This window comes from Salmo salar, chromosome ssa04 (assembly GCF_905237065.1).
Source record: "Salmo salar chromosome ssa04, Ssal_v3.1, whole genome shotgun sequence".
NCBI lineage: Eukaryota > Metazoa > Chordata > Actinopteri > Salmoniformes > Salmonidae > Salmo > Salmo salar.
The window spans coordinates 77,029,701-77,054,700 of record NC_059445.1 but is presented as its reverse complement, the minus strand read 5'-3'; the positions used below and the strand labels follow the sequence as shown (position 1 = coordinate 77,054,700).

Here is a 25,000-nt window from a genome sequence, read left to right as displayed (position 1 = left end):
TGCTCGGCTTTGCAGGCGTAGAGGGCCCTAGCCTGCCTGCCTGGGACGCTACAGAGGGGGAGGGAAAATAACATGTTATAATCCAACTCACTCAGATACCACATTGGGCACTTTGAGTGTCCCACCACTCCTAACTGTCGGGAGCAACGACAGGTGAAGCTCCAACTGTACCAGAGTGTCTCATAACATCATCATTGCTCCCATATCAGTATTTACAATGACAGCCTCGGAACAGGGGCAGAACGACAGATTTTTACCTTGTTAGCTCAGGGATTTGATCTAGCAACCTTTCTGTCACTGGCCCAACACTCTAACCACTAGGCTACCTGCTACCCAAGGTTGCCTTCTTGCTTTACAAGAAATGTGTCCTTGTAAAGTAAAAAGCAGCAACGAATATGCTATATATCCGACAGATATTTACACAGCTCCCCAAAAAAGGCCCATGGTTATTCTGAACCTGACTAAACCTGACCCAAGGTATTTCTAATCTGGAGTTTCTGTCTAGACCTGACTCAAGGTATTTATAACTTTGAGTATATCTGTCTAGACCTGACTCAAGGTATTTATAATCTGGAGTTTCTGTCTAGACCTGACTCAAGGTATTTCTAATCTGGAGTTTCTGTCTAGACCTGACTCAAGGTATTTCTAATCTGGAGTATATCTGTCTAGACCTGACTCAAGGTATTTATAACTTTGAGTATATCTGTCTAGACCTGACTCAAGGTATTTATAATCTGGAGTTTCTGTCTAGACCTGACTCAAGGTATTTCTAATCTGGAGTTTCTGTCTAGACCTGACTCAAGGTATTTATAATCTGGAGTATATCTGTCTAGACCTGACTCAAGGTATTTATAACTTTGAGTATATCTGTCTAGACCTGCCTGAAGGTATTTATAATCTGGAGTATATCTGAATTACCTGGCTACATGCATAACAATTTTTGGAAGTCTGATAGACTGGCTGTATCCTCAATCAACCAAATGATGAGCCTGTGATCCACTTTCACACGACTGAGCCAAACTGAGCTGAGCTGTACTGCACTGGATTGGTTACACATCTGCTGTAGTTGCTGGGAAGGAATAAATTAATCTGAGCTAGTATAGTGCAATTCAAATTGGCGTGATAGTATGAACAGGGTAAGCATCTCAGGGTGATCAGGAACTATCTGTCAGTGATCATGCACAGTGGTGGGGGTGGGGCAGAGGGGGTGCAGCAGTGAGGCGGCGCAAAGCTCCAGAATTGGCATTGTGAGTAGGAGGTGCAACCGAAGATGCCGTGTTGGGCGGACGTGGTGACAGACCTGATGGGGGAGGAGTCACTGGAGGTCGAGGAGGCTGGCTGGGGGCTGGAGGGTGCGGAGAACATCGGCCAGGAGGGGGAGCGTGGTGAGGTGGGGCTGGGTGAGGCTGGGCTGAGAGACACACATACACAACATCCACGGTGACTAGACTGTCAGCGACTACATGGAGTGGCTATACTATATCCAGTATCTAGTGGACAGTGGCTCAGTGAGTACAGGGACGTGAGGCAACCCATACAGGCTGCATACAGGCATCAGCTGGAACTAAGCATCAGCTGGAACTAAGCATAAGATAAAACTAAGCATCAGCTGGAACTAAGCATCAGCTGGAACTAAGCATCAGCTGGAACTAAGCATCAACTGGAACTAAGCATCAGCTGGAACTAAGCATCAGCTGGAACTAAGCATCAGCTGGAACTAAGCATCAGCTGGAACTAAGCATCAGCTGGAACTAAGCATCAGCTGGAACTAAGCATCAGCTGGAACTAAGCATAAGCTAAAACTAAGGATCAGCTGGAACTTGGTTGTTCTTTGTTGGCTTCAGGCGCAAGTAAACAATGGTAATTCCCATTAGACTAGAGTTGTTATAGTTTGATGACATCTGCGATATAATATATCTGATTGTGAAGAAAGATCAGGGTGCATTTTAATTATAGCTCAGTACGTATTGAGTTGGAACTGGTAAGAACGCTAGGTGATTTGTTATTGTGACGACACAGACACATCTTGACTGAATTATCTTGTTATTTGTGATAGATTTGTGTCATTGGTTAGTGACGAAAGGGTGTGAAGAACGTCCATACCTCGTTGGGATACTGGTGCGGCTCTTTTGGTTCAGCCTGGAATCACAATGGAGGAGACTGAGTTAGTCATGCTGCTTCACATTACACTGGAGTGAAGAGGTTATTAATGAGGCATGCTGATGCCTACAGTATATTTAATCATGCATAGGGTCATTGTGCCTCTATGTGCTGTTACTTTTAGAAACAGCCATTAGTGACAACAGTGCAACCCATGAATAATACTTTCCACATAGCTAGCTCTGCCTGTTATAACAACCTCCCACAAACTGACTGACCTAATCTGCCACACATGAAATACCCCAAGCTGTTCAGATAAATATTTGTTCCTTTTTTTTGTTGGTTTTAAACCAATCTTATAATCTACATCAGATACACATCTACCTTTGTTTGTCTACCATTTTTAATTCAAAGCAAATGCATCTTATTCTTTCAACACCGCGGCATATATCTCTGCCATTCCCCTGCCTAGCAGCGAATCTCTGCTCCTCCTCCCAGAGTGGCACGCTTCGCCTGAGCTGGCTTAATGAAACTGATCCCACGTTTCTTTCAAATCGTCAATCAATCTTGACAACATCATTCAATTACAGTGCGCCAGGCCCAGAGAGCTTTATCAGATGGGGTATCAACACTGCCAGACTAAATAAAGATTACCGTATTACGCCTAGTCTGCTACCCCCCCATGGTTACTAAACTGCCTGTAGGCCAAATGTAACGCAGAATATTACTGGTCAGGGCAGGGGGCCTTGTTGCATTAATGGAGAGAACACAGGCAGGGCATGCGAAATGTCAACACAGTTCTCCTGCAACAGCGTAATCAAATTAAGATCGTAGTGTTTTCCACTACGTCTCCAACAATTCCACATTGTAAGAAGGAAAGTCACCTGAGCAGCATAATTATGAGTAAATCATATTTGTACTCACAAAGCCTGTAATAACTGTATTACTATGTCATCTGTCTGTTTACGATGTCTGAATGGCTCTTAGCATATTGTTGGTGCGTTTCTCAACCTTTGGAAATACTTCATGTGCCTGAGAATTCTAATTCCATCTGGTTTGTGTTCTTGTCTGCAAAGGGTCAGCTGAATTTAGTACCTCTCTCATTAGAACAATAGGCTACAGATCCGTCACCAATCCATAACTATCATATTGCTGTCCGTGCCTTGTTTTTATGACCTGCTCCCTTCGCTAACCAAGGTTTTAGAATCCTGACCTGAGACAATCAATTCTACAGTTCTGCCAGTCCCCAGAAGTGGATTAACCGGTCCAAGGCTACTTTCTGCTATTTACAATTCTTGAGAGAGACAGCTCTACTGAGAGAGAGGAGAGAGAGAGAGAGACAGAGAGAGAGAAAGAGAGGGATGGAGAGAGCGTTAGCTCCTCGAGAGACTGTAGTCGCGGCAGAACTCGCTTCGACTGGCCCTGTTGAGTGATGCCTCTTTGTACAACTGGGTCACTAGGAGAAATGGAAATATTTTGATGACACGTTTTCAAGAACATTTTTGAGGTCTGAGTCACCAGGGATTCTAGTCTTGTGTGTTTTTCTCAGTAGTAATTCAGCCCTGTGCTACACCGCACCCTTCTAATAAAACAGAATAGGAAGAAACGATAACAGCTGAGATCCGCAGAGGAAAAGACTGACCCTGCCATGGGGTCATCACTGAGGCCAAGCAAAGGACCTGTAAGTTCCGACTTAACCAAAACAAACAGATGGAACTTTGAAGGGTTTTGTGTTAAATCATAATTTCACCATCTGATAAAACTACAAAGACAGAGAAGACCGAAACGAAACTCAAGGTTAGTAAAAGTCGTATTACTTTCAGAGGCAGTTTTGGGTGGCGTGAAATTATGCCTCTTTACTGATGGGGGTCAAGGTCTTCCTAGAACTTGTAAGTGGTACCAGGGTTACTATTATGAGCTGTGATACTGTTAAACAGCTTATCAGACATACACTGAGTGTATAAAACATTAAGAACACCTTCCTAATATTGAGTTGCACCCCTTTTGCCCTCAGAGCAGACTCCATTAGTTGGGGCATGAACTCTACAAGGTGTCAAAAACATTCCACATGGATGCTGGCCCATGGTGACTATAATGCTTCTGACAGTTGTGACAAGTTGGCTGGATGTCCTTTGGGTGGTGGACCATTCTTGATACACACAGGAAACTGTGTGAAAAACCGAGCAGCGTTGCTTGTCACAAACCGCTGCGCCAAGCACCTACAATCATACCCTGTCTTGCCCATTCACCCTCGGAATGGCACACATACACAATCAATGTCTCAATTATCTCAAGGCTTAAAAATCCTTCTTTGACCTGTCCTCCCCTTCATCTACACTGATTGAAGTGGATTTGTTAACAACTTACATCAAGAAGGGATCATAGACTGACCAGGTGAAAGCTATCTCATGGAAAGAGCAGGTGTTCCTAATGTTTTGTTCACTCAGTGTAAAGGTGCCAGGGTCTCTGTCTCCATTCAGAAAATAACAAATCCTAACTTTTGTCATGACGTTGGCCTGTGGGTAAGGTTTATGACCCCCCCCCATAAATACCTTTCCCCCTTCCCCTCTCTTACTGACCCTACTGAAGGACTGCTGTCCTGTTAAATATAGAGAGTCTGGGAACATCAAACAAATGGGGTTATCAGAGTCACATGGAATTGTTATGCAATTGAAATGTTTGATATTGAAATTGTTTGTTAGGAGATTAAATGTAATTTTAGCTTCCAAATGAGAGAATTGGGTTTTCATAAGGAAAGTGCCCTGCTCGATCAGTGGTCCAACCCTGTGAAGAGACAAGGGTTATAAACGATGAAACACCTCCCTTCCCCCCTCTCCACTATATAACCCTTTGACGAAAAGACATTCACGTAGTTCCAGTACGGGAGGCCTGCAGCCTCTACGTTAGAAGGACACACATGTCAACTAAGCCAACCTCGGCGTGAGCTATGGTATGAACTGGTATGAACTTTGAGCTTATTCACTACAGAAGTGCTACTTCCTAGCCGTTGAGTTAGCAGCGGCCGCTGTAACGTGGGCTAGGAAAGGACGGACGACGGATCCAGTCTAACAGACGGACGAAGATACCACCACGTATCCAATTGACCACCAGAGACATTCTTCCGAGTAACAGGAAGATCTGTTGGCCAACACGGCCAGCATCTACGACCAATCTACCGAAGCGCAGCTCAGAGTAAATATTTATTGCATTTTCCTTTTCCAAATGGGCGGTAATTTAGAATGCATAAGATAATGTATTTACGATAGCATAGCTGCTGTTTCTCTGTTCCTAAATCTTCCCGCTCTTTCATTCAAGCCCAACCCCCTTTCCTTTGTGTAACCAGCCGTCATATCTGTTCCGTCCACCAGGACGTTTTCTGTATGAAGACATTGTATTCTGTGTATTTGTAATTCTGTGTGATTAGTTAGGTATTTAGTAAATAAATAATTAAACCCAATTTTGTATTGCTGATTCAACTTGTTAGCCAGGGTTCGTGAAGATAGCCAAGAACTTACAACTTTCATTATGAGACTGAAAATAAAACAAGGGTTAATATTGACTGCTATCGATGTAAAATATTACAAAGTATTTTAAGAGTTTATTCGGAAGATAACAGCTCTATAAACGTTCTTCCGTGGTGCCCCGACTTTCTAGTTAATTACATTTACATGATTAGCTTAATCAGGTCATATTAATTACAGAGAAATCATTTTACAAGTTAGCATGTCATATCACTTAATCCGGCATAGCCAAAGACACGACACTTTTATATAAGTGTTATTTTAAGTCAAACAAGTGCTGTGTTAAAATAACTTGTATGCCTGTTCGTGGAGCAAACGGTTCACTTTCTAACATCCTGGCTAATCTGAGGAAGTCTTTAGATGGTAGTGGTGGCTATGATTGGCTAATGGCTAGGTTGTCCCAGACAGGACCACTGTCACTTGACATGTCTGAATGGGGGCCTGCCAGCCACTGTGTACAAGCCAGCTATTAACAACCAGAACGTTCTACAAGCTGAAACCAATAGGCTAGCATTGGGGTGGCAAGTAGCCTAGTGGTTAGAGCGTTGGGCCAGTAACTGAAAGGTTGCTAGATTAAATCCCCGAGCTGACAAGTTAAAAATCTGTTGTTCTGCCCCTGAACAAGGCAGTTAGCCTAGGAACAGTGGGTTGTCATTGTAAAAAAGAATTTGTTCTTAACTGACTTGCCTAATAAAAAAAATGTAATGAAACCAAGTCACTGTACAGGCTAGCATTGAATGAAACCAAGTCTCTGTACAGGCTAGCATTGAATGAAACCAAGTCTCTGTACAGGCTAGCATTGAATGAAACCAAGTCTCTGTACAGGCTAGCATTGAATGAAACCAAGTCTCTGTACAGGCTAGCATTGAATGAAACCAAGTCTCTGTACAGGCTAGCAATGAATGAAACCAAGTCTCTGTACAGGCTAGCATTGAATGAAACCAAGTCTCTGTACAGGCTAGCATTGAATGAAACCAAGTCTCTGTACAGGCTAGCATTGAATGAAACCAAGTCTCTGTACAGGCTAGCATTGAATGAAACCAAGTCTCTGTACAGGCTAGCATTGAATGAAACCAAGTCTCTGTACAGGCTAGCATTGAATGAAACCAAGTCTCTGTACAGGCTAGCATTGAATGAAACCAAGTCTCTGTACAGGCTAGCATTGAATGAAACCAAGTCTCTGTACAGGCTAGCATTGAATGAAACCAAGTCTCTGTACAGGCTAGCATTGAATGAAACCAAGTCTCTGTACAGGCTAGCATTGAATGAAACCAAGTCTCTGTACAGGCTAGCATTGAATGAAACCAAGTCTCTGTACAGGCTAGCATTGAATGAAACCAAGTCTCTGTACAGGCTAGCATTGAATGAAACCAAGTCTCTGTACAGGCTAGCATTGAATGAAACCAAGTCTCTGTACAGGCTAGCATTGAATGAAACCAAGTCTCTGTACAGGCTAGCATTAAACCAGTTGAACAAGGTTCCAGTTGTTATGTGAGAGCCAGAATGTCTCCCCTGCTTCCCCCTGAGAGTTCTGCTCTCCCTCGCTCCCAAACACCTTTCAGATAATCAGCACGGGGAGTTAAATAAACACTTGTAACATGAGTCAGTTTTCTGCTGTAAAAAAGCCGCAACACTGTTAAAATCTGACCTTCAACTAATAAAACATAGTTGGTCCATGACAAGCCCATTGATGACTTAGTCAGCTGTTTTATGGCCTTTCACTGCATGTCAGTACTGAGTGGATGAACTCTTGGCTTACCAAACCACTGTATTTGCTTTCTGAGAAGAAATCTTGCTTTTAACCATTTTTTAAAAGCTAAATAACTGGTTGTTGTCAAACCATCAAATTGCTTGTGAAGGTTTGATTCAAAGAAAACTCCTAAAAGGGTCGTTTGCGGTGGCATTTGGGCATGGCATTTTGGAGTACTTATTTTTCTAGATTTGTATTTATTTAAATGTATTTGGGTCCATTTTCCCATTCAAAAACAATGAATATGCCATTTTGATAACATTATGACACCAGTAGGAGTAGTAACACCAATGAGAAATGTTTGGTTATTAACCCTTTTAAAATGATTTACTAAAGTGATATAATTAATTATTTTGCTCACAACGTAATTTCCTTCATTTAAATTGACTAAAACTAAGTGACACTTTGGATTCAAACTCACCACATGATCAATGGAATCCTCAAATAAACCATTTTGTGAATGCACCCACAGATTGTTTTGAGGAGATGGGAAACTCCATTGGAATTGTATTAACGCCCATTGTGTATATTGCCCATGCGTCGTCAATGGGCCGTACAGTTCATTCTGGGACAAGGAAAGCTCTCCTTCAAGGAGTGAATGCGAGTCAATTGTGCGCAAGCTCAAAAACCCAACATCCGCATGAACGTGAACATTACAGGAGAACAACATTACAAATATTTTCTGAGATGTGAGATTATTAACTTGTTTTCTGTAATATCGTATAGCTTTGGAATTGTGACATTACATACTTTTGAGGAAAATAGGCAGGTTTCTCGACTCATACCCTGACTTTGAGAAGGGGTTGCGTGACGATGAGCTTAGCAACTGCGTGACACGGCATGACAATGTGAATGTGATTGGCCAACAGTCTGCTGGGTGGGGGGGCGTTATACATTTCTCCATTCATTGCCCAATGGGATTCCTATCTCCTCCGTTCTCTAATATCTCTGATGCACTATTTTGTGAATGAGCCATGTTGTGAATGAGCCATGTTGTGAATGCGCCATGTTGTCGTTAAAACTACGATCCATTTTGACCCATTATCAGACCCCTGTTCAGGATTGCTGCTAGTGTCAGTGGAGAAACATACTGACAACACGCTGTCTCTCTCTCCATCTCTTGTCCTACATTTTATATTGGAGGGAATTAAGTGTGTTCCAAAAGGCCATCAGCTTGTGGCTCAAAATCAATTTGTTATTCAATCTGCTGTGTCCACTTCCTGTTCTGAGAGAGAGAGGGGGATTAAGGGGGGAGAGAGGGGGGGGGGAAGAGAGAGTGAAAGGGATAGAGAGCGAGGGAGGGAGGGACAGAGAGAGAGGGGGGAAGAGGGAGAAAGAGAGAGGGAGGGAGAGAGAGAGGGGACGGGGAGAAAGAGAGAGGGAGGGAGCGAAAGACAGAGACAGAGACAGAGACAGTGACAGAGAGAGAGAAGTGCAGGGAGAACAGGAGAGGGAGGAAGAGACAGAGAGAGAGGAGGGAGGGAGAGAGAGGGAGAAAGAGATAGAGAGACAGAGAGAGAGTGGGAGAGTGATAGAGAGAAAGAGGGAGAGAGAGGAGGGAGAGAGAGGATCACACTGCAAATGGACCCATTCTCCTCAGTGCCAACACCTCCAAACATGACCTTAAGGGCAAGAAAACACATGAGAACAGAGCTCTGAAGATGAGACATAATCAGTGGGAGAGCAAGCGCGAAAGAACAAGTATGAGAGAGACAGAATTGAGTATAGCCAATCTTCTGTGGTTTTGGAGAGGCAGCCTTAAAGAACACATCTCGCTTCTCCCAGTGAGTTAAATTACTTTTGTCAACCCTCAAGAGATTTCACAAGGTAAGATCATATTCCATCAAAGATGTCTTCTATCAGCACTCGGGGGAGTATTATGTCAACGCAGAGAAATAGACAGAGAGGAGGGTGAAGAAAGAGACAGAGAGGAGGGTGAAGAAAGAGACAGAGAGGAGGGTGAAGAAAGAGACAGAGAGGAGGGTGAAGAAAGAGACAGAGAGGAGGGTGAAGAAAGAGACAGAGAGGAGGGTGAAGAAAGAGACAGAGAGGAGGGTGAAGAAAGAGACAGAGAGGAGGGTGAAGAAAGAGACAGAGAGGAGGGTAAAGAAAGAGACAGAGAGGAGGGTAAAGAAAGAGACAGAGAGGAGGGTAAAGAAAGAGACAGAGAGGAGGGTGAAGAAAGAGACAGAGAGGAGGGTAAAGAAAGACAGAGAGGAGGGTGAAGAAATAGACAGAGAGGAGGGTGAAGAAATAGACAGAGAGGAGGGTGAAGAAAGAGACAGAGAGGAGGGTGAAGAAAGAGACAGAGAGGAGGGTGAAGAAAGAGACAGAGAGGAGGGTGAAGAAAGACACAGAGAGGAGGGTGAAGAAAGACACAGAGAGGAGGGTAAAGAAAGAGACAGAGAGGAGGGTGAAGAAAGAGACAGAGAGGAGGGTGAAGAAAGAGACAGAGAGGAGGGTGAAGAAAGAGACAGAGAGGAGGGTGAAGAAAGAGACAGAGAGGAGGGTGAAGAAAGAGACAGAGAGGAGGGTGAAGAAAGAGACAGAGAGGAGGGTGAAGAAAGAGACAGAGAGGAGGGTGAAGAAAGAGACAGAGAGGAGGGTGAAGAAAGAGACAGAGAGGAGGGTGAAGAAAGAGACAGAGAGCAGGGTGAAGAAAGAGACAGAGAGGAGGGTGAAGAAAGAGACAGAGAGGAGGGTGAAGAAAGAGACAGAGAGGAGGGTGAAGAAAGAGACAGAGAGGAGGGTGAAGAAAGAGACAGAGAGGAGGGTGAAGAAAGAGACAGAGAGGAGGGTAAAGAAAGAGACAGAGAGGAGGGTAAAGAAAGAGACAGAGAGGAGGGTAAAGAAAGAGACAGAGAGGAGGGTGAAGAAAGAGACAGAGAGGAGGGTGAAGAAAGAGACAGAGAGGAGGGTGAAGAAAGAGACAGAGAGGAGGGTGAAGAAAGAGACAGAGAGGAGGGTAAAGAAAGAGACAGAGAGGAGGGTGAAGAAAGAGACAGAGAGGAGGGTGAAGAAAGAGACAGAGAGGAGGGTGAAGAAAGAGACAGAGAGGAGGGTGAAGAAAGAGACAGAGAGGAGGGTGAAGAAAGAGACAGAGAGGAGGGGTGAAGAAAGAGACAGAGAGGAGGGTGAAGAAAGAGACAGAGAGGAGGGTGAAGAAAGAGACAGAGAGGAGGGTGAAGAAAGAGACAGAGAGGAGGGTGAAGAAAGAGACAGAGAGGAGGGTGAAGAAAGAGACAGAGAGGAGGGTGAAGAAAGAGACAGAGAGGAGGGTGAAGAAAGAGACAGAGAGGAGGGTGAAGAAAGAGACAGAGAGGAGGGTGAAGAAAGAGACAGAGAGTACAGTGAAGAAAGAGAGTGTGTGTGCGTGCAAACGCGTTTGCAGGCTTGCTTATGTACGTGTACTCACAGTGAGTTTGGGCGGCTCTGTGAGTTCTGCCTGGCAGTCAGACCCCTGTCCTGGTCCCCGTCAGTGCTGGTCAGGCTGTTGCGTGGGGTCCAGCTGTGGCCGTGGCTGCCGCTGCTGTTATGGTTGACCGCTGCTGAGGAGGAGGAGGGGGTGGCTGAAGGGTTGTTGTGGGGGGCCTTGGCCTGGGCTGGCTGGGGCTGCTGGAGCTCTGGAGCTGAGTTCACCACCACACTGTTCCTCTCCTCCACTACATAACAGCAGGAAGAAGATGTATATGTTACACTAACCACTTGAGTCGGTGAGGAGGATATTTCAAATTGGTGATCAATGTGTCAGCCGCTAACGCAAATGCTCTCAATAGATTGTTTTTTACATTTGAAAAGGAGAAGAAAGTCATTTAAATTAAGAAGGATGAACAAATCTCAGGCAATTTGGATGTCTCCTGTCCTGACTGACACTGAACATTTAGGAAGGGTGTGTGGGATGAAGAGAGACTGTTGTGCCCACCTTTCTGGGAGTGTGTGGGTGTGTGGAAGAGGGTGAGGGGTCTCTCGCTGCAGGACGGGGCCTTGCTCTCCGTGCTCCTCCTCCGCGGCTGCAGGTTGAGCTGTAGGTTAACCGGGCCACCTCCCGGAACTGGCATGTCCTTGAATATCTGCACAAACAGCACTGGCACAATCAACCTTCCCATTCTGTACACTGACTACAGGTACACACCCATGGCTAAATGAACTTACTCACACAACTATACATTTAGTTTGACAATGAAATTGTAGGGCCTTTGTGAGAAGAGAGGAAATGGTATTACAATTTACAGATACACTACATGACCTAAAGTATGTGGACACCTGCTTGTCGAACATCTCAATCAGAAATTATGGCCATTAATATGGAGTTGGTCCCCCCTTTGCTGCCATAACAGCCTCCACTCTTCTGGGAAGGCTTTCCACTAGATGTTGGAACATTGTTGCAGGGACTTCCCTTCAGCCACAAGAGCATTAGTGAGGTTGGGCACTGATGTTGGGCGATTAGGCCTGGCTCGCAGTCGGCGTTCCAACTCATCCCAAACGCGTTCGATTGGGTTGAGGTCATGGCTCTGTGCAGGCCAGGAAAGTTCTTTCACACCGATCTCGACAAATCATTTCTGTATGGGCCTCGCTTTGTGCACGGGGCATGTCATGCTGAAACAAGAAAAGGCCTTCCCCAAACTGCCACAAAATTGGAAGCACAGATTCATCTAGAATGTCATTGTATGCCGTAGTGTTAAGATTTCCCTTCACTGGACCTAAGGGGCCTAGCCCGAACCATGAAAAACAGCCCCAGACCATTATTCCTCCTCCTCCACCAAACTTTACAGTTGGCACTATGCATTCGGGCAGGTATCATTCTCCTGGCTCATCCAAACCCAGATTCGTCCGTCGAACTGCCAGATGGTGAAGCATGATTCATCACTCTAGAGAACATGTTTCCACTGCTCCGGTGTCCAATGGCGGCGAGCTTTACACCACTCCAGCCAAAGCTTGGCATTGCGCATGGTGATCTTAGGCTTGTGTGTGGCTGCTTGGCCATGGAAACACATTTCATGAAGCTCCCGGCAAACAGTTCTTGTGCTGACGTTGCTTCCAGAGGCAGTTTGGAACTCGGTAGTGAGTGTTGCAACCAGGGAGAGACAATTTATGCGCGCCACGCGCATCAGCACTCGGTGGTCCCGTTCTGTGAGCTTGTGTGGCCCTACCACTTCGCGGCTGAGCCGTTGTTGCTCCTAGACTTTTCCACTTCACAATAACATCACTTACAGTTGACCGGGGAAGCTGCTAGCAGGGCAGAAATTTGACTAACTGACTTGGAAAGGTGGCATCCTACACTATATATACAGAAGTATGTGGACACCCCTTTCAAATGAGTGGATTCGGCTATTTCAGCCACACCCATTGCTAACAGGTGTATACAATCGAGCACACAGCCATGCAATCTCCATAGACAAACATTGGCAGTAGAATGGCCTTACTGAAGAGCTCAGTGACTTTCAACGTGGCACTGTCATAGGAAGTCCATGATTTTGGAATGAGATGTTCGACGAGTCGATGTCCATATACTTTTGGGGATGTAGTGTATGACGGTGCCAAGTTGAAAGTCACTGAGCTCTTCAGTAAGGGAGGAGATGTCCAAATACTTAATACCATGCCACTCTCATAATGCTTCAGTTATTCAGAAATGTTATCAGCATTGTGACAAGGATGCTTAGCTTCCCAACACTGTGTCTGGCAGCCTCCATTCCTCTGACAACATTTCTCTCATTCCATTCAGATAATTAAATCAAAAGTCTGGGGCAGATGAATCTCAGAATCAATTGCTGCTCAAGTAAACGTGGATCATTAGTTTTCACAGACACAGTGATAAATACTCCTCTACCCTGGCTAACCAGATTACAGTTAACACTTATCTCTCCCTCCTTCCCCCCCTCCAACGGCCCCATTATCGGCCAGGGGCCAATGTGGGACTTGGAGACTAACCCTGTCATCCAGGTAAGAGAGATAAGATAAGGTGTTGGATTGTGTTGAACAGAACTTCTCTCTCAGAAACCCCTCACTGACTGACTCACCCTCTCGTGGTTCTCGATCAGGATCTCCACCACGATGTTCTGGAACTTGATGTCCATGATGGCGGCCACAGTCTCTTCCTGAGGCCTCAGCAGAGTGGGGCCGAACACCACCCCCAGGTTGGCCACAGTCATCAGGTTCTGCTGGTGGTGACTGGCCACACTGGGGAGGTCATGAGGTAAGGGGAGCAAGGAAAGATGTGTGAGAGACTTTACATTTACATTTGAGTATTTTAGCAGCCACTCTTATCCAGAGTGACTTACATGAGCAGTTAGAGTTAAATGCCTTGCTCAAGGGTACATCACCCAATTTTTCACCTAGTCAGCTCGGGGATTCAAACCAGCAACCTTTCTGTTATTGGTCCAATGTTCTTAACCGCTAGGCTACCTGCCGCACTTTAAAGATGTGTCCTGCTAGTATGCTATAAAAGAATAGGGTTCCATTTGGGATGCAGTATAATTCATTGATTAATTGCGACACATCTCACTAATGCCAGCCGGCTGGTATTCATATTGAGGGCACACATTTTTCCCAATCAAATTAAATCACAAATGGGAGTTTTGCACTGCTGATATCAGCTAAACTCCATAAATGAAAAATACAATTCTCTTTGGCCCTGTCCAGTGTTAGTGTTGCATGGTGTTGCTACTTTCTGAGTGACAAACACTGCTGGGTCGTTCCATGAAATGACTGCCTTTTGTGTACCTTTGATTTTTTAAATAGAGATTGTGCACCAATATTGAATTTTAAAAGGCTGTTATATTAAATGAAGCGCCCTTTAATATAGGCCACAAGGAAAATTCAATAAATCAGATTTTTTATGAATATGAATAAAGGCTTGCTAAAGTGCCAAAATTCTGCATTTTCACATGTCCCTCCGTGCACCCCGTGTCACTTCTAGGAAGATTTTAACCCACTTAATTCAGCCTTAGTTATTTTGTTGCTTCGACAGTCATTTCTGAAGATCATTATTTATTTCATGCGGTTAGTGATTCATTTAGGTCTGTCCCTCATTTTAAGGTCAACCCTGTTACCTGAACTGAAATCTTATTTTAATATGGTGGAACTTTAAACATCTAACATTAAACATCTAACATTAAACATCGAACAGTCATCTAATTTAAACATCTAACATTAAACATCTAACATTAAACATCTAACAGTCATCTAATTTAAACATCTAACATTAAACATCTAACATTAAACATCTAACAGTCATCTAATTTAAACATCTAACATTAAACATCTAATAGTCATCTAATTTAAACATCTAACATTAAACATCTAATAGTCATCTAATTTAAACATCTAACATTAAACATCTAACATTAAACATCTAATAGTCATCTAATTTAAACATCTAACATTAAACATCTAATAGTCATCTAATTTAAACATCTACCATTAAACATCTAATAGTCATCTAATTTAAACATCTAACATTAAACATCTACCATTAAACATCTAATAGTCATCTAATTTAAACATCTAACATTAAACATCTAACATTAAACATCTAATAGTCATCTAATTTAAACATCTAACATTAAACATCTAATAGTCATCTAATTTAAACATCTAACATTAAACATCTAACATTAAACATCTAATAGTCAAATCATAGAGTAAAAGCAGTTTGTCATTTTCTGGTGTTTTGTGATGGAAAACTGAGCAGGTCGAGCATAATACATCAACCCTGTTACCCAATAGACAGACAGGCTAGAATTAATACATCAACCCTGTTACCCAATAGATAGACAGGCTTGAAAATGGGTGATTTAAGAAGAAATCGTCAACCATGTTACTTTATTTGGCACTTAAAGGCCCAATGCAGCAGTTTTTATATCAATATCATAGAATTTATGTGTAACAATTAAGTACCTTACTGTAATAGATTTCCATTAAAATGGGCATAAATAGCTTTAAAGCAAAAAACTATTTCTCAAGCAAGAATTCTGCTAGTAGTGTCTGGCAGTTGTCTGAGTGGGGAGGGAAAAACTGGCAGAGGGGTTTGGTACTCTCTTTGTTATTGGTCTATTAACCAATTTACCGTATGGTGATGTCACCATAGAAATTCGAAAAACACTGTCATTAAGTTAAATCTAAACCATGACGACCGGTTTAGGATTACCAATAATCCTCTCTCAGCATGCTGGACAACAATAAATAGGGTAAGAGTTTTAACTTTGCTGTCTGCCTCTGATAGTAACCAATCGTCACTTTGACATACAGTGAGGGAAAAAAGTATTTGATCCCCTGCTGATTTTGTACGTTTGCCCACTGACAAAGAAATGATCAGTCTATAATTTGAATTGTAGGTTTATTTGAACTGGAATACCCATCAACAACCCATTTTCAATGCCCTGGCTGAGGGAAGGAGGTTCTCACCCAAGATTTGATGGTACATGGTCCCGTCCATCGTCCCTTTGATGCGGTGAAGTTGTCCTGTCCCCTTAGCAGAAAAACACCCCCAAAGCATAATGTTTCCACCTCCATGTTTGACGGTGGGGATGGTGTTCTTGGGTTCTTAGGCAGCATTCCTCCTCCTCCGAACACGGCGAGTTGAGTTGATGCCAAAGTGCTCCATTTTGGTCTCATCTGACCACAACACTTTCACCCAGTTGTCCTCTGAATCATTCAGATGTTCATTGGCAAACTTCAGATGGGCATGTATATGTGCTTTCTTGCTTTCTTGCTGCAGGATTTCATTCCTTCACGTCGTAGTGTGTTACCAATTGTTTTCTTGGTGACTATAGTCCCAGCTGCCTTGAGATCATTGACAAGATCTTCCCGTGTAGTTCTGGGCTGATTCCTCACCGTTCTCATGATCATTGCAACTCCACGAGGTGAGATCTTGCATGGAGCCCCAGGCAGAGGGATATTGACAGTTCTTTTGTGTTTCTTCCATTTGCGAATAATCGCACCAACTGTTGTCACCTTCTCACCAAGCTGCTTGGCGATGGTCTTGTAGCCCATTCCAGCCTTGTGTAGGTGTACAATCTTGTCCCTGACATCCTTGGAGAGCTCTTTGGTCTTGGCCATGGTGGAGAGTTTGGAATCTGATTGATTGATTGCTTCTGTGGACAGGTGTCTTTTATACAGGTAACAAACTGAGATTAGGAGCACTCCCTTCAAGAGTGTGCTCCTAATCTCAGCTCGTTACCTGTATAAAAGACACCTGGGAGCCAGAAATCTTTCTGATTGAGAGGGGGTCAAATACTTATTTCCCTCATTAAAATGCAAATCAATTTATAAAATTATTGACATGCGTTTTTCTGGATTATTTTGCTGTTATTCTGTCTCTCACTTTTCAAATAAACCTACCATTAAAATTATAGACTGATCATTTCTTTGTCAGTGGGCAAACGTACAAAATCAGCAGGGGATCAAATACGTTTTTCCCTCACTGTAGTACTGAGAAAGACAGATGGCAAACTGCACCGCCTCCATTGCACAACAATACCCAGAAGAACAGGATGAGTCTGGTCACCAAACTAATGACGTGTTTTTCAGTGGTAGTGTAGGAGGAACACAGGGGAAAGCTAGGAGCCATTACTGGTGTCAACACTACAGTCCTGAGTTCATTACTAAGCCAATCCTCTTACGGGCCTGGGTGGATGTGGTAGTGGCTTTCGGCATGGGTGGGAGATTTGTCTGCATCCAAAATGGACCCCCTATTCCCTAAATAGTGCACTATATAAGGAATAGGGTGCATTTGGGAGTCAGTTGTGGTCATGGCCGTCAGCGCGGTACAGTCAGGAGGATTTGTAAAACAGTACATGGGAGACCCCAGGGGAGTGGGCCTAAACCAAACCTACTTTGCCAAGTGTTTCGTAAGCAAATCCAGCATCTGCCGGTTCTTCTCTGGGAGCCAGTGGACGATGCTATGGATCTCTGTGATCCTCGCCTCCTGATTGTCACGTTCTAGAGAGAGAAGAGAGAGAGGGAGAGAGAGAGAGAGAGAAGAGAAAAGAGAAAGAAGAGAGACAAGAGAAGAAAGCGAAGCGAGAGAAAAAATATAGAGAAGAGAGGAGAGAGGAGAGAGAGAATAGAAAAAAAGAGAGAGAAGAGATAGAGAGAGAGAGAGAGAGAGATGAGAGAGAGAGAATAGAAAAAAAGAGAGAGAAGAGATAGAGAGAGAGAGAGAGAGATGGTAAGGTGAGGTAAGGACACTGTCTAAATAACAGTAACAACGTCATGTAGAACACTCAGATGTGTTTCTAGACATCATACTACCCAAAACATCCATTTCCTCAGAATCCCTAATAAGGATTTCCAGCTATTGCCATTATCACAACAACAGTGTTGCATTTACCAGAAGACTGGTGAAAATAATAATGTAATACCTGCCCTTGGTTCAATCTCCTTTCAACCCACATGAAGAAATACTACAGTTTACTGTAGAATACTACACTACACCACAGTGTACAGTAGTATCCCTCGATTATGTGTAGTACTTACTGTATAATGTTGTGGTATAGTGTAGAATAGAATAGTAAATACTATAGTATTATCCGGAAAAGAAACTGTAGTAAATACTGCAGTAATGTCTGCAAAAATACCACAGTCCGCAAAACCACTACAGTTTTTTTTAAACTCTATTAAATACTACAGTATTTATTTTGCATATACCCTGTCCATTCCCCTCCCCCCGTATCCCAATTTATGGCACCCATAAGTGAGAAACCTACATGCTAAGTATACACCATATATTATGTTCTCTACAGGTTATAGAAAAGAGCAGAAGCTCTGAACTCTCTGTTCAGACCTACCTACCGACAGGTTATGGAAAACCTTTTAAAAACCTGCTCTTTTAGTATTTCTCCAGTAGGTTTCCTCAAGGAGAAAGCCTCCAGTTCTATGCCAAAGACAATAAAACAAAAACACTATAAATTCACTAAAACGATGTGCGCGCTTCCATGCAGCAGAATCAGCCTGGTGTTGTGGTTCTGGATGGCCAGACTACTAGCATGAATGACAACACACTGCCATGTGGGGAATCGTAAGGGGCTTGTTTCAGCTAGCTTCATCTTATTGATACCATCTTGATTTGAGCGGTTTTGACGGATTTCATGTCAATGCTAATATGGCTCAAATTCGCTAGCTAGCAAACCAACAAATGTAACAATGTATTTGAGAGACAACAAGTAGTCATTGTGCAAATGTATTTATGTTTTCAATAAACATTGGAGACAAAATATAGCTTACATGTTGTCAACAATCTAAGCCAACCTCATTTGTTTTGCCCCATGTTTAGGGCATGCTGTTTTTGTTCCTAATGAACCAACTAGTCTATAGTAAATACTACAGTAATGTCTGAATAAAAACACTACAGTAAATATTACAGTATACTACAATCAGCAAAAAACACTACATGCATCACTATAGTATATACTACCGTTTACTTTTACAACAGTTTTTATACTATAGTTACTGTAAATACTACAGTAAATGCTACAGTAAATACTACAGTATACTACAATAAATGCTACAATATACTACAGTAAATACTGCAAAAACACTACAGTGAATACTATAGTATTTATACCATAGTATACTATAGTATTTTTTCATGTGGGAACTGCACACACATACTATATACTATACTTAAGCAATAAGGCACCGAGGGGGTTTGTGGTATATGGCTAATATACCACGGCTAAGGGCTATTCTTAAGCACAATGCAAAACGGAGTGCCTGGACACAGCCCTTAGCCGTGGTATATTGGCCATATACCACAAACCTCTGAGGTGCCTTATTGCCATTATAAACTGGTTACCAACGTAATTAGAGCAGTAAAAATGCATGTTTTGTCATACCCGTGGTATACCCGTGGTCTGATATACCACGGCTGTCAGCCAATCAGCATGCAGGGCTCGAACCACTCAGTTTATAATGCTGTTTTTATAGCTTACCACAAGAGCTTATCATACTATATGTTATGAAAGCATTGATTACCTGGAGAGGCAAATATACTATAGTAATACAGCCGGCAGTTATCCCTACTTTCCGTCATTATACTCCATTACCTTGAGAGAGGTTTGCCTCAGAGCACCTTAACTACTGAACTCTACAGAAGTCCTATTCTCACAATACCAGTCAACACTGTACAACAGCTGGAGATGAGGCTACCTGTCTCCTTCTCCTTCTGTCTTCAGGCCAGGGGCAGGGCTGCCCAATTCGGTTCCAATACAGTTGGTTACCTTTCAAATACTTTGAGTGTCATTTCCCCTCCTGGAGTACCATATGGTGCTATTAGATTGGGTCCATTGTGCCGGTCAGACAACCTCAATCAAGCGTAGATGATTTTCGAAGTACATATATATTTTAAAGAAGACAAATGCTATTTGAACCAAGATCTACAGGTCTGTGTTCTGTGCTGTCTCAGGGCAGGTCTGTGTGTCTACAGGTCTGTGTGTCTACAGGTCTGTGTACTGTGCTGTCTCAGAGCAGGTCTGTGTGTCTACAGGTCTGTGGACTGTGCTGTCTCAGAGCAGGTCTGTGTGTCTACAGGTCTGTGTACTGCTGTCTCAGGGCAGGTCTGTGTGTCTACAGGTCTGTGTGTCTACAGGTCTGTGTACTGTGCTGTCTCAGGGCAGGTCTGTGTGTCTGCAGGTCTGTGTACTGCTGTCTCAGAGCAGGTCTGTGTGTCTACAGGTCTGTGTACTGTGCTGTCTCAGGGCAGGTCTGTGTGTCTACAGGTCTGTGTGTCTACAGGTCTGTGTACTGTGCTGTCTCAGAGCAGGTCTGTGTGTCTACAGGTCTGTGTACTGTGCTGTCTCAGAGCAGGTCTGTGTGTCTACAGGTCTGTGTGTCTACAGGTCTGTGTGTCTACAGGTCTGTGTACTGTGCTGTCTCAGGGCAGGTCTGTGTGTCTACAGGTCTCTGTGTACTGTGCTGTCTCAGAGCAGGTCTGTGTGTCTACAGGTCTGTGTACTGCTGTCTCAGAGCAGGTCTGTGTGTCTACAGGTCTGTGTACTGCTGTCTCAGGGCAGGTCTGTGTGTCTACAGGTCTGTGTACTGTGCTGTCTCAGGGCAGGTCTGTGTGTCTACAGGTCTGTGTGTCTACAGGTCTGTGTACTGTGCTGTCTCAGGGCAGGTCTGTGTGTCTACAGGTCTGTGTACTGTGCTGTCTCCGAGCAGGTCTGTGTGTCTACAGGTCTGTGTACTGCTGTCTCAGAGCAGGTCTGTGTGTCTACTGGTCTGTGTGTCTACAGGTCTGTGTACTGTGCTGTCTCAGAGCAGGTCTGTGTGTCTACAGGTCTGTGTACTGTGCTGTCTCAGAGCAGGTCTGTGTGTCTACAGGTCTGTGTGTCTACAGGTCTGTGTACTGTGCTGTCTCAGAGCAGGTCTGTGTGTCTACAGGTCTGTGTACTGTGCTGTCTCAGAGCAGGTCTGTGTGTCTACAGGTCTGTGTGTCTACAGGTCTGTGTACTGCTGTCTCAGAGCAGGTCTGTGTGTCTACAGGTCTGTGTACTGTGCTGTCTCAGAGCAGGTCTGTGTGTCTACAGGTCTGTGTACTGTGCTGTCTCAGAGCAGGTCTGTGTGTCTACAGGTCTGTGTACTGTGCTGTCTCAGGGCAGGTCTGTGTGTCTACAGGTCTGTGTACTGTGCTGTCTCAGGGCAGATCTGTGTGTCTACAGGTCTGTGTACTGTGCTGTCTCAGAGCAGGTCTGTGTGTCTACAGGTCTGTGTACTGTGCTGTCTCAGAGCAGGTCTGTGTGTCTACAGGTCTGTGTACTGTGCTGTCTCAGAGCAGGTCTGTGTGTCTACAGGTCTGTGTACTGTGCTGTCTCAGAGCAGGTCTGTGTGTCTACAGGTCTGTGTACTGCTGTCTCAGAGCAGGTCTGTGTGTCTACAGGTCTGTGTACTGCTGTCTCAGAGCAGGTCTGTGTGTCTACAGGTCTGTGTACTGCTGTCTCAGAGCAGGTCTGTGTGTCTACAGGTCTGTGTACTGTGCTGTCTCAGAGCAGGTCTGTGTGTCTACAGGTCTGTGTGTCTACAGGTCTGTGTACTGTGCTGTCTCAGAGCAGGTCTGTGTGTCTACAGGTCTGTGTACTGTGCTGTCTCAGAGCAGGTCTGTGTGTCTACAGGTCTGTGTACTGTGCTGTCTCAGAGCAGGTCTGTGTGTCTACAGGTCTGTGTGTCTACAGGTCTGTGTACTGTGCTGTCTCAGAGCAGGTCTGTGTGTCTACAGGTCTGTGTACTGTGCTGTCTCAGAGGGCAGGTCTGTGTGTCTACAGGTCTGTGTACTGTGCTGTCTCAGAGCAGGTCTGTGTGTCTACAGGTCTGTGTACTGTGCTGTCTCAGAGCAGGTCTGTGTGTCTACAGGTCTGTGTACTGTGCTGTCTCAGAGCAGGTCTGTGTGTCTACAGGTCTGTGTACTGCTGTCTCAGAGCAGGTCTGTGTGTCTACAGGTCTGTGTACTGTGCTGTCTCAGAGCAGGTCTGTGTGTCTACAGGTCTGTGTACTGTGCTGTCTCAGAGCAGGTCTGTGTGTCTACAGGTCTGTGTACTGCTGTCTCAGAGCAGGTCTGTGTGTATACAGGTCTGTGTACTGTGCTGTCTCAGAGCAGGTCTGTGTGTCTACAGGTCTGTGTACTGTGCTGTCTCAGAGCAGGTCTGTGTGTCTACAGGTCTGTGTACTGTGCTGTCTCAGAGCAGGTCTGTGTGTCTACAGGTCTGTGTACCGCTGTCTCAGAGCAGGTCTGTGTGTCTACAGGTCTGTGTACTGCTGTCTCAGAGCAGGTCTGTGTGTCTACAGGTCTGTGTACTGTGCTGTCTCAGAGCAGGTCTGTGTGTCTACAGGTCTGTGTACTGTGCTGTCTCAGAGCAGGTCTGTGTGTATACAGGTCTGTGTACTGTGCTGTCTCAGAGCAGGTCTGTGTGTCTACAGGTCTGTGTACTGTGCTGTCTCAGAGCAGGTCTGTGTGTCTACAGGTCTGTGTAATGTGCTGTCTCAGAGCAGGTCTGTGTGTCTACAGGTCTGTGTACTGTGCTGTCTCAGAGCAGGTCTGTGTGTCTACAGGTCTGTGTACTGTGCTGTCTCAGAGCAGGTCTGTGTGTCTACAGGTCTGTGTAATGTGCTGTCTCAGAGCAGGTCTGTGTGTCTTCAGGTCTGTGTACTGTGCTGTCTCAGAGCAGGTCTGTGTGTCTACAGGTCTGTGTACTGTGCTGTCTCAGAGCAGGTCTGTGTGTCTACAGGTCTGTGTACTGCTGTCTCAGGGCAGGTCTGTGTGTCTACAGGTCTGTGTGTCTACAGGTCTGTGTACTGTGCTGTCTCAGGGCAGGTCTGTGTGTCTACAGGTCTGTGTGTCTACAGGTCTGTGTACTGTGCTGTCTCAGAGCAGGTCTGTGTGTCTACAGGTCTGTGTACTGTGCTGTCTCAGAGCAGGTCTGTGTGTCTACAGGTCTGTGTACTGTGCTGTCTCAGAGCAGGTCTGTGTGTCTACAGGTCTGTGTGTCTACAGGTCTGTGTACTGTGCTGTCTCAGGGCAGGTCTGTGTGTCTACAGGTCTGTGTGTCTACAGGTCTGTGTACTGCTGTCTCAGAGCAGGTCTGTGTGTCTACAGGTCTGTGTGTCTACAGGTCTGTGTACTGTGCTGTCTCAGAGCAGGTCTGTGTGTCTACAGGTCTGTGTACTGTGCTGTCTCAGAGCAGGTCTGTGTGTCTACAGGTCTGTGTACTGCTGTCTCAGAGCAGGTCTGTGTGTCTACAGGTCTGTGTGTCTACAGGTCTGTGTACTGTGCTGTCTCAGAGCAGGTCTGTGTGTCTACAGGTCTGTGTGTCTACAGGTCTGTGTACTGTGCTGTCTCAGGGCAGGTCTGTGTGTCTTCAGGTCTGTGTACTGCTGTCTCAGAGCAAGTCTGTGTGTCTACAGGTCTGTGTACTGCTGTCTCAGGGCAGGTCTGTGTGTCTACAGGTCTGTGTACTGCTGTCTCAGAGCAGGTCTGTGTGTCTACAGGTCTGTGTGTCTACAGGTCTGTGTACTGCTGTCTCAGAGCAGGTCTGTGTGTCTACAGGTCTGTGTACTGTGCTGTCTCAGAGCAAGTCTGTGTGTCTACAGGTCTGTGTACTGTGCTGTCTCAGAGCAGGTCTGTGTGTCTACAGGTCTGTGTGTCTACAGGTCTGTGTACTGCTGTCTCAGAGCAGGTCTGTGTGTCTACAGGTCTGTGTACTGTGCTGTGTCAGGACAACACAACCTTGCACTTGCTAAACTGCTGAATTTCACTCTCTGTACCAGAAAACATGACAATGTAGCAATGCCTCATTGTTCAATTGGAAGTTGTACCAGTTTCATATTTACCAACGTCTGTAGTGATGCATGCATACGAAATTCAGAATGACTATATAATGTTGAGACTCCTTTTAGCCACGCCTACCACTATGCTATTGGCCTTGGCTTTTTTACTGTCTCCTGGGCTCTGATTCAGCATGGCCCAGTCAGCCAGGTCCCAGTCAGCCAGGTCCCAAACAGTCAGCCGAGTCCCAGCCAGCCAGCCAAGTCCCAGCCAGCCAGCCAGGTCCCAGTCTGCCAGGTCCCAAACAGTCACCAAAGTCCCAGTCAGCCAAGTCCCAGCTAGCCAGCCAGGTCCCAGCCAGTCAGTTTGGTCCCAGCCAGTCAGTTTGGTCCCAGCCAGCCAGCCAGGTACCAGTCAGCCAGGTCCCAGCCAGTCAGTTTGGTCCCAGCCAGCCAGCCAGGTCCCAGCCAGCCAGCCAGGTACCAGCCAGCCAGGTCCCAGCCAGCCAGGTACCAGCCAGCCAGCTTGGTCCCAGCCAGCCAGGTACCAGCCAGCCAGCTTGGTCCCAGCCAGCCAGGTACCAGCCAGCCAGCCAGGTCTCAGCCAGCCAGCCAAGTCCCAGCCAGCCAGCCAGGTACCAGCCAGCCAGCCAGGTCCCAGCCAGCCAACCAGGTCCCAGCCAGCCAGCCAGGTCCCAGTCAGCTTGGTCCCAGCCAGCCAGTCAGCCTAGTCCCAGCTAGTCAGTTTGGTCCCAGCCAGCCAGCCAGGTCCCTGCCAGTCAGCCAGGTCCCAGTCAGCTTGGTCCCAGCCAGCCAGTCAGCCAGGTACCAGCCAGTCAGTTTGGTCCCAGCCAGCCAGCCAGGTCCCTCCCAGTCAGCCAGGTTCCAGCCAGTCAGCCAGGTACCAGCCAGTCAGCCAGGTTCCAGCCAGTCAGCCAGGTACCAGCCAGTCAGTTTGGTCCCAGCCAGCCAGCCAGCCAGGTCCCTGCCAGTCAGCCAGGTTCCAGCCAGTCAGCCAGGTACCAGCCAGTCAGTTTGGTCCAAGCCAGCCAGCCAACAAGGTCCCAGCCAGTCAGCAAGGTTCCAGCCAGTCAGCCAGGTCCCAGCCAGTCAGCCAGGTCCCAAGGAGCAGAGCAGGCAGCTGATGGAAAGCCCCATCAGTCACCGCAAGGCAAGTGGATAGAGAGTGCACCGGTGGACACACTACATCAAACCCTCTCTGTCACCTCGCCACCGCAATCCACTTCCAGTGTCAACACACACACACACACACACACACACACACACACACACACACACACACACACACACACACACACACACACACACACACACACACACACACACACACACACACACACACACACGGCACTCT

At 45.5% G+C, this 25,000-nt stretch overlaps 1 protein-coding gene and 1 non-coding gene across 3 annotated transcripts in view; one reads left to right on the top strand and one right to left on the bottom strand.

Annotated features, from left to right (window-relative positions):
• LOC106603859 (rho GTPase-activating protein 26) overlaps positions 1–25,000 on the bottom strand; it is a 172,105-nt gene that overhangs the window by 4,205 nt on the left and 142,900 nt on the right. The window contains exons 17-23 of one of the 2 annotated variants that reach the window (XM_045717354.1): positions 17,205–17,310; positions 13,389–13,548; positions 11,294–11,441; positions 10,787–11,033; positions 2,104–2,139; positions 1,301–1,411; positions 1–48 (exon numbers count right to left, since the gene is read on the bottom strand). The exon at positions 1–48 is cut by the window's left edge and continues 44 nt beyond it. In XM_045717354.1, coding sequence (XP_045573310.1) covers positions 1–48; positions 1,301–1,411; positions 2,104–2,139; positions 10,787–11,033; positions 11,294–11,441; positions 13,389–13,548; positions 17,205–17,310 — 856 coding nt within the window. The remainder of the gene's footprint in view (positions 49–1,300; positions 1,412–2,103; positions 2,140–10,786; positions 11,034–11,293; positions 11,442–13,388; positions 13,549–17,204; positions 17,311–25,000) is intronic. The other variant, XM_045717355.1, reaches the window with a different exon arrangement.
• LOC123742638 (U7 small nuclear RNA) lies at positions 18,186–18,240 on the top strand. Its single transcript, XR_006769788.1, has one exon. It is a non-coding gene; the product is annotated as a U7 small nuclear RNA (small nuclear RNA).